This window comes from Lissotriton helveticus, chromosome 3_1, assembly GCF_964261635.1.
Source record: "Lissotriton helveticus chromosome 3_1, aLisHel1.1, whole genome shotgun sequence".
Lineage (NCBI taxonomy): Eukaryota > Metazoa > Chordata > Amphibia > Caudata > Salamandridae > Lissotriton > Lissotriton helveticus.
Window position 1 is genome coordinate 261,482,333 of NC_136061.1, and position 16,534 is coordinate 261,498,866.

A 16,534-nucleotide genomic window follows, 5' to 3' on the forward strand; every position below is an offset into this window, starting at 1 on the left:
AGCTGCAAACGTACTGAAAATCATATACTGCACGCCTATCCCTCACACTTAAACGATCACACTGATAAATGATGCATCCCTTAAAACGATAACTGCATTTCAGTGGTCATCATGCATAACTTGGAAACACTTCCCACATAAGGGGAAAGGTTGCCGCAGGGACTCGGATGTCCCAGATTACAGTGGGGTCAGGAGGCTGCCCCGGACACACATCCCAGCTGCTGCCAGTTTGCTTCACTTAAAGCGGTATAAAGAGCAACGCGAGGTCCAGAAGCGTGGTGTGTGTGATCTGTGCCTGGGCAAAGCCTGGGCCAAGGCATGCCCATCCTGCGCCGTCAGTACCAGGAAGAGGCGAGGCAGGGCCACCTCCCTTCAAAGTTTACTGTTTGCAGGCCCATCCCCGCACGAACGCTTGTAATGCACTTAGGTGCAAACTTTTCTTCTTGGCTTGCCTGTGTTCTTCGCCACTTTGGGTTTGGTGGGGCCCTGTGAATTGAATATTTGTGGGTATCAAGACCCAGCTTTTTGGTGCACTAAGTGACATTTTACCCCGTGGCCTGGATTGGGACTTTAGTAGCACATGTGCACTATACCTGTTTAGCAAGGGACTTCAGAACTGTTGGTAGAAATCTATGTAGTCAATGCATTTGTGGAAGGAGGAGGTTGAGGGGTGTTCCGCTCACCTTTTCTGTTGTACATTGTGGAAAGTCCCTATAGCTGTAGTGCCCCGAACTCCTGATAATGTTGTCTTAATACCATGGCTCTTGTTTGTGTGAAACATGGGGGAAGAGAAAGTCAGCTGCCCTAAGTTTAATGTCCCCCCCAGGTTGCCCAATGCACTACCACCATTGAGGGGTTTTCGTCAGAAGAGGTTGGCGTTGTATCAAAGGAGATTAAGCTGTCAGAAAGAAGGCTATTGCTAACCAGGGAAGACTCTCCTTTTACCTTGTCCTGTGTCCCTAGTCTGCCAGGGGGTCCTATTTTGTCCCCAGACTCAAGTGGCGTGTTTGGTCCAGTCCTATCTTTATGGAGCGTGATCAGGAGGGCGCCACAGAGGTATTAACCTGGTGCCCAAAGGGGGACGTCTCAGCAGGACATACCTAAGGGAAAAATGCTCAGACAGGCCATATTGTAAACCCAATGTGTAAATGCAGGAGACATGTTTTTGTCCCAAAACAGAAAAGCATTCCAGCTAATATGGCCATGCAGACTGATCCAAGGTCTTGCCTCTCCTAGCAATTGCGTCTTTAAGGTCACCTCTCAGATATCTACCTGTGCGAAGGGTATTTGGACTCCAAATTAGACCCTGGCTGGTGAAGACTGGAACTGGAGTTTTGCATATCTGATTAAAAATATCTGTAGCCCCAGAATTGATTCAGTGCTCCTATCCTCACCACAGAGACGGTTAGTGCAAACCAACAAACTAGTTCGCCTACCCCATGCTACTCAGTCGACCAGGGTTCTAATGGATGTTTTATCTACCTCCCATGGCCCCTAAGTACCTATGATTGGGACGCCACACTACTCTAGTAGTTTGTCCTCCATTTCCCAACACAGGTGTGGTGATCAACCTCCAGAAGCAACCCCGTATGTGGTAGTCCCAGGGAATGTTCCTTCCCAGAACAACTTGTCACCTGAATTGTTTGTGGAGTTAAAAAACCAGGCGGCACACTGGTTTGACTTAAATCTCCATACCGAAGTTAGAGTGTAAGGTTCATTTAATGTGGTCCGGAAGATAACCTGGCTTGGTCCTGATGTCAAGAGGTGGGCGTGGGATTGTGTTGTGGTTAATTTTAACAATCCCACTATCGCTGCACTACTCCCGACTACCCTAGGCTCACTCAGAATCCACAGACTACCCAATATTTAGGTGCTTCGACTTGGTTGGTTTTAGGCAACAGAAATGGTTGTTAGACTTTCAAGGAATCCGATTGGAAGAGCTAGCCCCCTGTAGAGGCTCTACATTAGTCTTGTTACTTTTGTACAGTCCTCATTCTCCGATATCACCCAGAAGGTATCAATATTGTTTAAGCTTCCCATGCCAAATGTTAGCTCGCAAGATCCAAAATGATTTGATCATGATTGTTCAAGATCCCTTCATCTTTTGAAGGTTGCCTTAAAGCAGGTCCTCAGATATAGGGAGTTTGTTGCGTCCTACTGCAAGGGTTATAAGAAGGCCTTCGCCACCGATAAATTGATCTTGAGCCACAATGCTTGGAAGGACTTAGCTTAGGCCTGTGATTCTAGGGGTCACACTTTGTTTTGCAGGGTGATAAATAAGCCCTGTTTTGCAGATGTGACGGGTCCGGCTTCAGGTCACCATATCTTAGAGCAACAATACGTGGAACATTTTTAAGGAGTTTACAGCTTTGGGCTTAGTGAAGACAAGGAGGTGCAGTGGCTTAGTAGAGGGAAAAGCAAATGTTTTTACCTTGGATGAGGTTTCCCAGGGTATTCGTCGCTACTGTGCAAGGTCCTGATGGTATACCCTCCAATTTGATTATGGTTAATATTGAGTTTGGGGCAAGTTTTGACACTGGTACTTAATGCTGCAGCGCTGGTGGTCAAGTGTCGCAATTGTCACAGTTTTTAAGAAAGTAGACCAGAACAAACCCCAGTGTTATCGTCCGATATCAACGATTGATGAAGCGGTAAAGGTTCTTGGGAGGGTACTTCTAATAAGGTAGATGTTGTGGTAAGACACAAATTATATGTTTTCTGAGGTTTAATATGGCTTTAGGCTGGGCAAATCAACCACAGGTCAGTGTTTACATTTATGTTTAATCATAGATTAGTATACCATTGCCCAGGCTGGTTCACTTCTTTTGTCCTACATGGACCTCACATCCGCCTTTGACGGGGTTTATGGCAGGAAGCTCACGATGAGTAATTCTCATCTCACGATGGGGGTTGACCAGGATATTGTGCTTCTTTTATCAAACTTGCATGCTAACACCTCAGTGCAATATTCTCAGGGGGTAGACTGTACTCAGCATTTTAGCACCAGAAGGGGAGTTATTCAGGAGTGTGTTCTTGCCCCCTTCTTTTTCACCTTTTATATTAGTGTGCTGGCACAAGCTCTTCTTTCAGTGCAGGCAGATTCCCCTAGGTGGGAAGTAGACCACTTCAGTATGCAGATGACACAGTTCTAATGGCAAGGACTGTGGAGGGTCTGCAATTACTAGCGGACATGTTTGTTGCTTTCATGGATAGCTTGTACATCGGTGTAAATTTCACAAACTGATATGTTATGGTAGTTGGCCCTCAGTCCACCAGCACCAAACCTTTCCAAGTGGGGAAACATATATTGGTTAAAGTTACTGCTTATTTTTACCTTTGGGTGCTGTTTGATGTGAATAAATGCTGAAAGCCTTTGACTGAGGGGAGGAGGTGCAACCTTGCTAAAGCCATGGAGGCAGTAGCCAGATTTGCTCAGAGGCTGGGTTCTTGGTCACCGAGTATCTTAGTCAAGCTTTACCAGGCTAAGGGTGTGTCTAAGGCTTTATATGGTTTGGAGATACACGAGGATTGATAAGATTCAGGCTGCAGAGAATGTGTTCTTGAGACGCATCCTACAGGTGACGAAAAGTATTCCAAAGTTCTTTGTTCATGACGAGCTGGGTGAAGGTTATACAAGAGACCTTGTTGCTCTCCGACCCCTGCTTTGCTGGAATAATATCTAGACTGGGGAGGGAGTTCAACTAAACAGACTAATCCTCTCCAACAGTTTATCCCTTGATCATTCACTCAAAATCCCTTATATCGCCTATGTAAAGGCAGCTTTTGCTAGTATTGACAGGGAGGATATATATTCGAACCCTAATTCCCTGTGCCCCCTGGAGCTCAAAGGGGTGAGGGGTTGGTTTCCACAACGGGTATCATCCCAACATGAACACACAGGGCTGATGAAGCCCATGGTAAAGGGGACATATGTTGCTAAAATCTGTCCAGGATATGGAGCTATACTTATCCCATGTATCTAATGAGAGGGATACATTTCTCTTGACGAAGTTCAGGTTTAATCTGTTACACCACCTTCTAGCATCCCTCAGTGGATGAAGCCATTCTGGAACTTTGTGGCCCTGTGGATGCGACAATGAGTCTCCACAGGATACCCTACATTTTGTGGTGTTCTGCAAATATTTTAGTATGCTAAAGAAGTTGTTTATTACTCTGCTACTGAAAACCCTGAACTTCGTCCAAGCCCATCCCGCACTTGTGTTCTTGCAACTCTTATGAAAGAACACTATTTATTTACTGTCCCTTGTTTTTTATGTGCTGCCTTGAGATCAAGACACTCCTGATTGGATTAACTATGCCGCTGTTCCTTTTAATGTTATGTACTACGGACACTGTTTTTGATCATCTTTTAAGGGTTTTTAATGTTGTATGTACATCTTCTCGGTTTTATGAGATGGATGTACTGTGGTTCTGTGCTCTTTTATGGTTGTACTTACAATCGAATAAAGATTATGACTGACACTTCCCACATGCGATCAGAATAAAGACAACACTCTTTCAACTACAAACCCTGTACTATGTAGCACGCTACCCATGAAGGCATGTACCCAAATGCCCCACAAAGAGATAGTAAGCACTATATACAATACTGCAATATAGTGTCAACCTCTTTTCAAGCCTTCCGAGTCTTTGATGGAATGTGCTGCAAATGTCACACCATCAAGGCTTATGCGCTGGATAAAGGTAGTAAAACATTAGCCATGTGTGTCATCAGTGTAGATTTTCTCCTGACCACAGGTAGGACAGGATCTGAAGAGAGATTTCATTCCGTCAGTCATGATGACAGTTGGTGAAGGAGGATACATCTCCCCGGGTCAAGAAAAATGTAATACCCTCATAAATGTGCCCCAAAAACTCACAGTTCACTGAAAGCTGAAGATGGGACTGGCTAAGCTCCAGAGTAGACCACACACTATCAGGATGAGGTCAAAGAAAGGTTAGAGCAGAGCTCTTCACAGGTACTCCCAAACACATAACATGAGGTAGAAATCGGAGATATGGAGAGCAAGCACTTCTACTTCATTGGCTGAAGGTCAGGTTGCTTCAATTGAGGTGTATGTGCAACTAAACGAACACTGTTACTGAAGCCGACAGTTCACTGCTAATTAAGATTACCTGGGATTACCAACCGGATGACAGGGAATGATTCAAGAATATTTTTAAGATCGGATGATGCATGCAGGTGGGCTTGTGGTCAGCGAATGTTCTTTTTTACACACACTGTGGGAATGCCCTAGGATACGCACATTTTGGGAGGGGGTGAAAACTAGACTTGAAACAGCTATTGGGGTGCCCATTAAGAGCCAGATAATGCTGATGTTGGGGGTGTGGGGAGCTTCCGATCTATCTCCCATCAGAAGATTTTAGGGAACCTGGAGTTTTTATTAATGAAAAGGGAAAATCGGGAGAAAATGGGGGAGTGATGTGAACCCGCAATTGCAGGACTGAAACTGTGAGATGGATTGTTATTGTGTGTGGGAGAAACGAGTGTATGATGGTCAGAGCTACCCATACAAGTTCTAGAAAGTGAAGGGGGTGGTCTGTTGGAGTAAAGGGATAAGGTGTTGTGTCATCTTGAGGCGAGCATCAGGTGGGTAGTGGACAGCGGCGTAAACACAGTGACAGAGTCTTGGACACTTGGAAGTGGCTCGCCTTAACCCGATGCTCTGATGCAAGACTGTCATTCAACAGAGCATGGAGTTATGCGCCACCTGTCACAGTTGGGAGATAAACGCGGGGGGAGTGAACCGGGTATCACTGCAATGTTTTTGTGTTGTTGTTGTTTCTGTATAAGTTTCTAAAAATCAATAAACATGTTTCAACAACAAACAAAAAAAGAATAGATAAAAGACCCAATGACAGAGAAGTGTTCTGTTCAGATTTAGCTAAACAAAATGTAGGAAAAAGGTTTTTTATTTTATCTTGGGTGTACAAAACAAATTGCAGTTTGGGTAGGGCCAAATTGCAATTGACTACATCTCTGTACCTACTGGGCACAGTAGGAAATTCTTTCACTTGCGAGTCAGTTATGTTGCATTAGCAGTTAGAGTAAGTTTCTGACTATGATCGGGAATACAGCTACTGGTTGCTGTGCCACGATTTAGTGCCAAGGATGGAGCATGTCACTAGTGGTGATGACGCTCTCAAAGGAAAATTAAGGCATTTAGTCGGCATTTACAGTCCACAGTTCCGCACCATCAAGGTGGTGGTATTGCAGTTGTACTAGGTCTCTGGTGATGGGCATAGGCCCTTTGGCACTGAAGCCATCCACTATTTGTTGTAGTTCGAGTTATGATATGTTCTGTGACGAGGGTTATAGCCCACTTAAAAATTGTGAATTCTCAATAATAGATATCTTCTAATTCATAGACAAAATGTATACACTCCAAACGGCTTGGTTGAAAAATGGCGAAGGGACTCATAATGCAGGCTTTGCCACAAGTTGTAGGAGGAATTTGATCACTAGACTTGGAAGTGGCAAGGGTGGTGGATTTCTTTCCAGCCATCTTTAACTCCTTGTCCCTCATGATTGGGGTTTCTTAGTGTCCGAATATGCTTCAGGCCCTCTTAGGGTATGTATAGGATATACATGTTGAGCTGCTCAGGTATACAGCCCTTGCAGTGCATTGGTAAAAGGTGTATGGTGTAGGGGCCTCATGTGTGGCAAGGCAATAAATGACAATGGTGCATGTTACATGCTAACAAAGGCCTGGCTGCATGTAATCATGGCCTCATTTTATATTAGAGAATGTATAGGCACAAGGTCTAGAAAAAGTGGACTGTTTGCTAGTAATATAATTAATGCTAAGAAATGTGTGTTTGACAGCCATGATTTTAGTTTAGAACGTTTGTTGCTGACACCGTTCAAACTAACAAGGCAGAGAAGGAAACACGTTCTACTTCTCCAGTACATGCTTAATAACGAGGAAGCAGCAAAAGATGACCGTGCAGCAATCCATCTTGGAAGGAAGAAGGAAAAGCAGCATTAGCTTTTACATGGGTCTGTAAAGGGGCATTGTTTGCACATCTTAATAGCAAAGCGAGAGTTGAGTAATAGTGAACCATTCTTAGTCCACAATACACTATTAGTAATAACGGTATTTAGGGCATTAGTGCAGGGGCACTTGCTATGGGGAGATGCTGAATGGCTGAATTATGACTGCTGACCCGAGGACAACATAAGGTAAGCAGGGTAAAGTATACATGCTTTAGTATAACAATGCACATTAGACTAATACAGCCATTTAGGTTGGATGGCTGACACCACGATTGATACACTGGGTAGAAGAAAGGCTAGAGATGTGATATAAAATATCTGATGAAATATAATTGGTGCTTTCATAATCTCTGCAGGAATTTGCACTTTATCTACTGAGTCTTTGTAAGGGGTGTGACAAGTACTGCATCTCAACTATCCATATAATTGCAAAATACCAATCACTGTGAACAAGTATTTATTAGGGGAATATAGGCAATGGGGGTCTACTTTATCATCACCTACAGGAAAGAGATTCTCTGAGAGGACTGTCTGACTTCTAACGTTCCCAATCTAACAGAGGATAACTCACTAGAGGAGGAGAGAGAGACACCTGCGAGAGAGGTATCCTTCTGTCTAGAAAAGGAGACAATTCCCTCTAGGTCTAAGGAAGATATACCAAGAGTGACCCTGATGGCATCTCTGTGCCATGTCTAAAGTAAGGGTGGGCGTAGTTGGCGAAGTAGCGCTATGCGAAGCTACACGAAGTGCACTTCGCACTACGCGAACTTCACGTAGCACTACGCGAGCTGCGTAGTAGCATGTTCGCACTGTGCAAGATGCGTTTTCAATGATTGCACAGTGCGGACAAGCATCCGGCACTGTGCAAGCATTGAAAACGGCATCTTGCACAGTGTGAGCTGTAGTTTTCTGCTGCTCGAGTAGATTATTACTCGAGCGGCAGCTTTCTCAACGCGAACAGGTAGTTTCTCATTGAGAGCGGTCGCGAGCATGCGCAACCACTCACAATGAGAAACCTGACCTCCTCGCGTTGAGAATCTCGCCGGGATGTCATTTTGCTTGCTCGCGGTCGCGAACATGACGTTCAGGAACGCGAACATGACGTTCAGGACCGCGAACAAGCAAAAAATGAGCGCTGCACTACGCTACGCATGTTCGCACTGTGCTACGTGCCGCTCGCGTAGTGCGAAGTTGCAAAAACTTCGCAAACTCCGCGAGCGTAGCGTAGTGCTTCGCCCAGGGTTAGTCTAAAGAATGGCTGTCAGATCTCACATATTGCAATGACATTGTTGAAACTTATGCATCTCCCACAATAAGTATACCTTAAAGATAGCTGGGCCCAAGGGAGATCTTACCTCATAAATCATGCTTCATGATTGAGATTACTGGTCACCTTGAATGAAACCGGTGATTTAAAAAACATATTTGATTTACATTAAGGAACACAGGGAACTGCCATAGTTGTTGGCATTGGTGGCCAGATCCCCTGCACAGACAAGAAAACTGTCAATGTTGATGCATTAACTGGTTCGATGTTGTGACATCGTCTGGCTGGATCACTGATTGAGTTCTATCTCCTTGGTTCAACAACTACATTATTGGATTCTAAATACTGTACAGTACAGGGTTTATGTTGTAAGGAACTGCACACTGTGTATTACACCTTTCTGTTATATAAAAATACACAAAATAAATAAAAACAATGCTCACCATAGATTAGACCTTGCTATTGTATATAATGAAGAATAACAAAGTGCATGCCTGCAATGACTTATAATTGATTTGGGATCTTTTGGGGTGCCAGTAGTAGGTGTATGGCCTGAAACGTACATGCACTGCTGCAATCTGTGCATATCTGGTCTTGGGAAAGTTGTCCTATTTGGCACTGCTGCCGATTTACTTATTCGTGCTTCAGGCAAGGTAACATCAGGACCCCATGTTGCACCTTCTTTCTGTGAGAATTTGTCAGCCTGTGTTGTACCTGTTCTTTTTCAGGAGAATATGAACAGCTGAACAAACTTTTGTGTGCCAGTTAGGCTTATATTGCTGATCTTGGAGCAAGAAAGGGGAATGTAAATTCTATCTGCATTACTCCAGTTTGTGAGGATCCATCCCAAGAGTGTTGTCCCTAGTACTTAAAAAAAGGCCACATTGTTGTTGATCACTCCAATAAACGGTGAAAGTGTGAACTGCAATCCTTTCAGTACATTCATCAAATTATCCAGACCATCTTCCCCAGTGGCAGAATACACAAGATCAAGTCTACCACTTACTACTGGAAACAGGCTTAATTAGATAAATTGAGGACATGTGAGCCCTCCTTGACCTGTCTGAAGAGAATGCATTCTCCCTCAGTTGGAAGAGGCTTGTGTAGCTGTTTGGTATGTAAGCCCTTCAGCAGCATTTCTAAGACTGCAAAATTAAAAACAAGGGTAATCATATATGTGACCTTAAGAAGGGTTTCCACATGGTCTTAAGACAGATAATGATGTACCTCTGAAGAAACAGCAAAGTAACTTGAATATTACTTTGATTTTGCACAAACAAGTATCTGAGGTCAAAGCCTTAGACTGGTCAGGTCTCACTCCAGGACAACTAAGCCTATGACTGATGCCAATTCTGCATTATATCAGCATTCTGTAGTTGGCGGGCTCAGGTTCTAGGAGGAAAGAAAATGTTTTCAGAGTGATAGAGTAGGCTACTTCTCGATTGCAACTGAAAAAGATTTATCCTTTTACAATAGATCAAAAGTCTAATCAATGATGGGGCAGACTAGCACTGACACCGTCTTCTTTACATGTTGGGCAGATAGGCCACGGCTGTGTAAGCCTTCCTGTCTAAAGCTTAAATGGATAGCAGTCAGCCGTGTAACAGATAGGATGATTCAATATTTAAAGAATTTTACGTTAGACATATGCGACACCAGGCCTCATGGATGCTTAATCAGTTTTAAAAAAGCTGACTGAGGGCAGTCGTGTCTGTCTAGGGCACAGCAGGCAAAGGGCACAATCAATTCAATATCTCTGACTTATTGGGGTTTTGTGGTCCCTGGTGATTGTTTGCAGCTGCACATGGGAGCAGAACAGTACCCATGGAAGAATGCCCAGAGGGTCACAAGACAAGTATGGACGATGGACTCCACAAAAAGCAGCTACACATAATAGATGGTGGATCCATGGAGAAGCCACAATCTTTGGCAGTACAGCTAACGTTCCTCCTCTCTTATGCCAGATGGGATGGCCAACCTACAGATCATAAATACTTCAGATTACAAATCTCCTTTGTTTGCTTCTGCACTCCATGGTATGAAAGGATCACTGGAGGAAACAAGATGGTTTCAACAACTGTAACTACATGTAAGCTCCTGCTCCTGTATCCTCACTCAGCTAGGATCACTTCGCCTTCCATTTCGCTACTTGGGTTTCCTGGCTACTCGTGTTTCAGCCTCGGTTTCTCTAATGAAACTGCACTTAATATGCCTCATCATCTCATTGAAATCCATGCATGTGATTATTTTGGTCCTAATGGTGCCTTCTGAGCCTCTAACAGAGTTTTCCCTGTACTTCTCCGTACCTCCTGCATTTTCAACGCCAAATACTTGATAGAACCTAACTATAGTGATTTTGCCTGCTCTCTCGGTGGGGTATCACCGCTTGTTTGTGAAGACTCCTAATTTCTATGTTGTAATGTCCTGAAACCGATCTATTTTATATCCCTTATGTAATTCAACTTAATTGAACATGGAGTTTGGCACATGAGTACATATAAGACTGTTTGAACATTTGTTGGATATTTGCAGAAAACAAGGGTTCCCTGTAATCAAGATCGTAAACCCCTAGGTCAGGGAAAAATCAATGCGTAAATATCAACCCAGGCGGTCAGAGAACATGACTTGCCCACATAATAGTGATTAGACACCTGAAGGTGTTGGAGCGCTTTACATGAGCAGCAGTTACGTTACACAAGGACACATTCATTTTTGGGGAGGCACAGGGAGATTAACACATGGAGATTAAGTGATTTGCCCAGAATCACAAGATGTTGAGCAGATGTCGAGGCTCGAACCTGGTTCCCCAGCTCCAGGGTCGGCAGCTCTGTCCTTAAGGCTACATCCCCTCGGTTAAAAATGGTTAATAGTCAAACTTAATCATTCACACACAGCCCATCTAATTTATCAGTCAATTTTAAACAAGCAAAGCAAACTAAAAACATGAGTACCTCAATAAAGTCAGCTCTGGCAGGCATGTATCCAGCCATATCCCTGGAAAGCAGCGAGTCGAAAGCAGGCCGAGGAGGATCATCAGCAGCTGAAACAAGGCATTTATTGATAGGTTTACATTATCAACAAATTGCATACGAAGCACAGAGCTGTATCAGAAATTTTTTCTTTCATAGTGTAGAAAAGCAAACAACACAAATTCAGTTACTTGAGGCCCTCCGATGATCAACGCACGTAAGCCACATTCAGCCAAGCAAGCAGGGTGACAGAATACACCTTGAATGCACACTCTCTGAAGCACACTGTTCACTCAGTTACCCGTGACTGCATACTTTGCATAATTACAGTGCCTCGCGTATTCTGATGCAACTGCAGCACCACTGGTGAGTGAGTTGTGAGACCAGGGGGTGGACTGGACATTTTTCTCACCTGCTAAGTTCAGTAGATAACACCTACATAACATCCGTACTCTCACTCAAGTCCCTTATCTTTAGCAGCCCCTAGCCCACTCACCCAAGCAGACACTAGTATAAAGAACAGATCCGTCCGCAAGCAAAAATACTCGCAATACTCAATTTCCAAACTAAGGGCGACTAAGTCACTGATATACGGACAAGTCACCAGGTGAGAGTATTGGCACTCAGAACATCTGACTGAAACCCCCCTCATCAAAAGTTCCAGGCAGCACATCTGTACTTGCAGAAGAGGCTCAAGGGACCACCATGGAGAGAAAAATCACCTTCCCAAGATTAATGAAGGGGCAGCCATGCACATTCAGCATGCTTCCACAATTTAAGAAAGAAATCGTGGGTTCTTCATTTTTGTTTTGTTATTAATTCATGAAATTTATATCACACACAGAACCATGAGATTATCTTGAAGAATCTTTACGCAACACAAAATCGGTGCATTTTTTAGGCCTTTTTAGAATTGCAAAAGGAAGCTGCTCCTTAGAGCTCGCTAGTTAAGCAGATCTAAAATGATGCACCTCGACATACTGAAAAGCTTTGACCTTTTTCCTAAGGCAGGACAAAGTACTGGAGCTCCCACAGATTACAGCCACTCATCTGATACAATTTCTAGACCCAAGCAGCTATTCCACCTGTATAACTTTGCCATTCATGGCTGATCAAGGGCTCCAAGGTCCAGTAGGAGGGATTACCGGTCACAAAATAATTTGTATGCACCAGTGCTTAATTTGAGCCAGTGATTTCAAGTGCTCAACACCGGCACTTAATGGTCAACACCAGCACTTATGACAGTCTGCCACATGGTGGCGCTGTATGAGTAAATACGAGATGAGCACAACAACGGTTGTTTATTGGTTCAATATACATTAAAACAAGTAGTAAATACGCCCAAGCCCTTCTTATAGCTCTGTGGGTCTGGTATAGTCTGAATTGCCACACCTATAGGAGTGTGATGGCTAATAGTTGTGTTGTTACTGGCACTGGTGGGGGTAATGGGTGGTGCAAGTGGCAGTGACGTCCTGATGAGGGCCCTGGCACTCATCATTTTTACAAATTAAGCACTGCATGTGCATATCCTTTGATGCACAATACTCACTCCGTCCAGTGTGACTGTCTGAATTTTTCTTTTTTTTTTACTCCAAACTTTCTATATACCTAAAGTGCACTGTAGAGCAATGTAAGGTGGCAAGTTAAAACGATATAACGTTTTCTGTGGTTTCTGACAAAGCACACATACACAATGAAGTATTTGTGGTCACAGGGCATGGGCACATAGATATTCAACAGAAAACAGTATGCAGCTCAAATCCTGTTAAAACTGCAGAGTTCAAGATTTAATATACCCACATTGCCAGGACCTAAAGCCGACAGAGGAGTGGGTTTTTAATCTGTATCCCAATAAAGATTGCACCCTATCCAGCCAGTTATAGTGCTCTGTTTCACTTCTAGATTCAAACTATACAACTAACTTATCACACCCATTTGAAATTTCCAACAATATGCAACAATTGAACATTTTAGCACCGATGCACTGAAAAATTTATTGCAGTAGAGGACAGAAAGCAATGCCGTTTCGCTTTGTTGAAAATAATAGTTTTTATATTGCTTTAGAATGACACCTAGAGAAGCACTTTTCAGCCAAAGCAAATAAAAAAATACAACACAAATACATACAATACAACCTAACACCTACAGTGGGGAACCAATTAGAGCATGTGGGTGACCATATGTTTCACAGTCAACATAAAAAAACAAAAAACTAAGAAATAAAAGAAACTATGGACAAGCAGGTATTAACATTCAGTTAGAGGCTGATGCTGAAATGCAAAGACAGTATGGATCACCTTGTTAGAGCCGGCTGCTGACAACAAGTTCTTAAAACATTTCATTCAAAATGAGCAAACATACAGCCTAATGACTGAATGTAGACTGTGACTGAACGTAGTACATCACAAGACTAGTCTAAGGTACTATGCTCGGTCCAAAAATATCCAAAGCTCCCTAGGGCCGGAGGCATGAGCGCCAGACGGATCTGAATCATAGCACCTTTTACTCCACAAACCAGGAAGCTAGTATACATCACAAACAATATATGTTACACAACCAAAGCAAGAGGATGTTTTGAAGTCCAATGTACTCAACTAGGGAATGAACTTGTGATTGCTATTCAGAAAGCAACTGCAGAGGAAAAAGTCTTGTTATACTTTCTCTGTTGAAACATTTACATGGGCTAAGAAGTACCTAAAGTAGCTTCAATTTGTGAATATTGTACTTTAAAATTCCTCCCACTCTATTAAGGGTATGACTCTGGATTAGTAAACTGGGAAATGAAACTAAGAACAACAATGTGGGGCAATAGTAAAGCAAACACTTATATGTTAGGTCAGTGACAACAGCTGGTGGTAAACTCAAATGCAGAGTCTTACTCTGGAAGGGTATAGTAGTATCTGCATGTTTTGCCTCTTCTGCATGCTTCCAGTTCAACAACGTTGATGCAAATAAGGGATTGTTGATGAAATGCTTCATGTAGTGTTTCTCGCACTCTTCCTTGGTCTTCGAGCGCATTTGATTCGCTACATCCTGCCTGCAGGAAAGAAACAAAGATTTGCTATTGAAATAAAAATTCTGCTGCCGCTTCTTTGGAATTATTATTCCCCTAACAGCAGAAAGTCTCCATGCTGCCCAGTACCACCAACAAAACAGAACTGTAGTCATGAGGTAGCTGAACTAGGTGTCCTGTGTATGGCATCATGCTGTTTTCATCCTTCTTCCTTTCGAAAAGTACAGGTCTGTGCAGCTGTAGTGTCGGTCATGGAATATATTAATTGTAAAATTGGTTGGTTTTGAAATATTCAAACTGTAAATCTATTGGACTTTTGAGTTTGCAATGTGATATTAGAAAAACAGAAGTAGCTGATGAATATATGTTTTTTTTTTTTTAAACAACAAAAACACCATCGGTTGTAGACATGTTTATTTATTTATTTTTTTAATTACCGCCATACATGGGGTAGGAAAGCTCTTATGACATAAAAGAAATCAGTTACTTATCTGTAACTTCAGTTGTACAGCTTTGGTACCTTTCATATATTACCATACTTGAATCATTCTCTGTTGTCAGGCTGGGGAATCCCCGGTGACTTTGTATAGCCAATATAAAGTATGAACAGTGATGGCCACAGGCATCAATAATCATGTTTTTAGTAGAACACCCACCTCTTTCAAAAGAACCCAAGCTTCCGCCATTGAGGTGGAAGTACTAAGCTCTCCTATTCCTTATGGAAGCCCCCAGGGCTATGATTTATTTAGGTATTTTAAAGAGTTTTATATAGCACGAACTAGACCAGAAGGAATCAGAGCGCTTTACAGGAGCACAAGTTGCGTTACAGATGGACACATTCTTTTTTTTGTTAGGCACATGGAGATTAAGTGATTTGCCCAGAATCACAGGGTGTCTGGCGTCCCTGCCCAGACTCAAACCCGGTTCCCCGCCCAGACTCAAACCCAGTTCCCCAGCTGTGAGGTCGACCGCCCTATCCATTACACCATATCCTCTCCCCAAGGATTTCATAGCACAAAGTGTGAGCAGAGTACATAATTCCTCTGACTGGGGAGGTGGGAGGGACGCATATGAATATATGAAAGCACCAATGCCAGAGAACCTGAGCTGCAGGTGAATAACTAACTCCTTCTCCAACATTGGATCTTTCATGTATGTACATGCTTAAATAAGAACAGTAAGCAGTAACAAGCATTTGCAATGCAATAGGTCTCACATTAGGAAAGTGTGAGATTTTGGTATTGTAAATGACACATTTTTTTAATATGTGTTGGCTTTGAAAATATATAAATTAATAGCATTATTATTCACAAAGCCAATAGCTTACACTTTCCTAATGCGAGTCCTATTGGCGAAGGCAATGCTTGTTGGTAGCAAGCAAGGACAGTGCTGTTGTGGTGCTGAGTGATGATGTGGTTGGGCTGAGTGATGTGGTGGTGTCCCAGAGTGGTGTGGTGGTGTCCCAGAGTGGTGTGGTGGTGTCCCAGAGTGGTGTGGTGGTGTCCCAGAGTGGTGTGGTGGTGTCCCAGAGTGGTGTGGTGGTGTCCCCGAGTGGTGTGGTGGTGTCCCCGAGTGGTGTGGTGGTGTCCCCGAGTGGTGTGGTGGTGTCCCCGAGTGGTGTGGTGGTGTCCCTGAGTGGTGTGGTGGTGTCCCCGAGTGGTGTGGTGGTGTCCCAGAGTGGTGTGGTGGTGTCCCCGAGTGGTGTGGTGGTGTCCCCGAGTGGTGTGGTGGTGTCCCCGAGTGGTGTGGTGGTGTCCCCGAGTGGTGTGGTGGTGTCCCCGAGTGATGTGGTGGTGTCCCCGAGCGGTGTGGTGGTGTCCCCGAGCGGTGTGGTGGTGTCCCCGAGCGGTGTGGTGGTGTCCCCGAGCGGTGTGGTGGTATCCCAGAGCGGTGTGGTGGTATCCCAGAGCGGTGTGGTGGTATCCCAGAGCGGTGTGGTGGTATCCCAGAGTGGTGTGGTGGTGTCCTCGAGTGGTGTGGTGGTGTCTTCGAGTGGTGTGGTTGTGTCCCCGAGTGGTGTGGTGGTGTCCCCAAGTGGTGTGGTGGTGTCCCCAAGTGATTAGGTTAGAGAAAGTTAAGAATATTGCATGGGAGAAAGGAACACATACTGTATGGGAAATAGGGAGGTATAGTGTATGGGAGATAGGACAGCCTAAGAAATGAGGCTTCATGTATGAGGCAAATTCAGGGAGGCTGTAAAAAACTGGAAGGCTGCGCTTATAGGAGAAAGAAAGTCTGGTTGAATGGGAGAAGACTACAGACTATAT

At 43.8% G+C, this 16,534-nt stretch overlaps 1 protein-coding gene across 1 annotated transcript in view; it reads right to left on the reverse strand.

Moving 5' to 3' along the window:
• Positions 1-16,534, reverse strand: part of TADA2A (transcriptional adaptor 2A) — a 301,706-nt gene that overhangs the window by 221,685 nt on the left and 63,487 nt on the right. The window contains exons 5-6 of the mRNA XM_078679774.1: positions 14,134-14,291; positions 11,237-11,325 (exon numbers count right to left, since the gene is read on the reverse strand). Coding sequence (XP_078535900.1) covers positions 11,237-11,325; positions 14,134-14,291 — 247 coding nt within the window. The remainder of the gene's footprint in view (positions 1-11,236; positions 11,326-14,133; positions 14,292-16,534) is intronic.